Source organism: Plasmodium cynomolgi, chromosome 4 (genome assembly GCF_000321355.1).
Source record: "Plasmodium cynomolgi strain B DNA, chromosome 4, whole genome shotgun sequence".
Classification (NCBI taxonomy): domain Eukaryota; phylum Apicomplexa; class Aconoidasida; order Haemosporida; family Plasmodiidae; genus Plasmodium; species Plasmodium cynomolgi.
The window spans coordinates 424,153-425,892 of NC_020408.1; the positions used below are offsets into that span (position 1 = coordinate 424,153).

The 1,740-nt window shown below is 45.6% G+C and overlaps 1 protein-coding gene across 1 annotated transcript; it reads right to left on the minus strand.

The window, feature by feature from the left end:
- Nucleotides 1–220: 220 nt before the first annotated feature.
- Nucleotides 221–1,148, minus strand: PCYB_041990 (60S ribosomal protein L37a; the record flags this gene model as incomplete). Its single annotated transcript, XM_004225350.1, has 3 exons — nucleotides 221–379; nucleotides 567–677; nucleotides 1,128–1,148. The coding sequence occupies 3 exons, from the start codon at nucleotides 1,146–1,148 to the stop codon at nucleotides 221–223; spliced, it is 291 nt and encodes a 96-aa protein (XP_004225398.1).
- Between the last annotated feature and the right edge of the window lie 592 nt (nucleotides 1,149–1,740).

A 1,740-nucleotide genomic window follows, 5' to 3' on the forward strand; every position in this document is an offset into this window, starting at 1 on the left:
AAAAAAAATACACCATGCAGGTGAAAAATAACCCGATCGAATTGAACACTGCGCATGCGCTTTAAAAGTTGCGCGAGGATGTGGCACCCACCGTGTATGGGAAAAAGGAGCACTAATCTGTGGTGGGGTGGAATGATGCACTTACCCCCTCAATTCAACTTCGTCATTGCATGCGCAAATGGAATCGCCTCTGACCTCTGCGCCTCATGACTTCTTCGCCTCACGACTTCTGCGCCTCCTCCTTTTGCTTTCTCAGCCTAATAATGGTAGACTTAGCTGCGACCGCTGCAGGGGTGGTTAAACTCCAGGCTCCCCCGCAGACCTTTCTTTTGCATTTCTTGCACTGCCATATGCCTACACAGGTTCTTTTGGTTGCCGTCTGTAATGAATGGAACGATCGGTGATGGGTTAGTCTCAGTTAGCAACGGCACAGGGTACACCCCCCCAGGAGGGAGAACTCTATCAATCCCTCCCTCGCCTTCTCTCATCGATCATCTCTCATCTATCACCTCTCTACTTCACACGGCACGCGTGGACACCTCTCCACGAAGCTGCGCTCTACTTACCTTTCCACAGAAGCTGCACATGTACTTGGCATGTTGCATAAGTTCGATTTTCTTGATTTGCTTACGGAGGGAAGATCCATACCTCGTTCCGTACTTTCCTGTTAAGCCGACCTACGTAGATGGAAATAAGTAGGGGAAAAACAAGTCAGAGGTGAGAACATACAATTGCTGCGTTCAACAGGGTGGCGATTGCTCCAGTGCAAGTGAAGGCCCTCAACGAAATGGGTGAGTAGTATCCCCACTTGGTCCTTCTCAAACAGGTGGGTAAGTGGCAGCAAAGCGTGAAGAATCGTCGAGGAGATGTCCCCCCCACATTTGCCCATCAACAATACGCCACTTAACAACATAACGTAGTGGTCATCACAATGGAGTTTGGCCTATTCCACTACACATAGAATGCTTCATGGGGGAGGCTTCTTCTCCTATCTGCAAAAAGCTTTTGAGAAGCGCCTACTGGTTCCTATTCTTCCTACTTGCGTACCACATAATGCAAAGAAGTGGGCATACTTCTAATTTGATTGCCCCCTTCTTTTTAGTTTCATGCTTTTTCTTCCTTCTTACCTTTTTCGTTCTTCGCGACATTTTTTATTGAATCAAAATGGGGGGTTCAAAAATGGGAGAAAATTATTCTTCGCTTTTTTTTTCTTTTTCCACAATTTGCAATTATAGAATTGATAAAAAAAAGAAAAAAAAAAAAAAGGCAACCTGCTTAATTATTTTATTTTACTTTATTTTATTTTACTTCATTTTATTTTAATTTTTTTTTTGTGCATATAAAGGATACGTATCAGTTACCCTCACCTCGTAACGTTTTGCTATTGGCGAGCGCAACAAACTTTGGGTGATTAAAATGCCCCACATGGAGGTGGAGAAGAAAAACGGGGGCGCTCCTGGCTGATTTGCCAACGTGTTTTAAAAGAGGGACTACTCAGTCTCAGCGGGGTGCGCCCACCTCAACTTGACTGAGCATACGCTGTGACGGGATGAGAAAAAAAAGGGGGGAAAAAAAAAAAAACCACTTTCCCCTCTCGCACTCCTTTGGGGGGGGGAGGAGGCAAAACGCCCTTTTCTGCTTTGCCCCGCCGGGATGGGATGGGATGGAATGGGAGTAGTTGCCTTCCCTTCTCGTTGGCCCTAATAGAGGGCTTCTAACTGTGCGCACATAATAAATTAT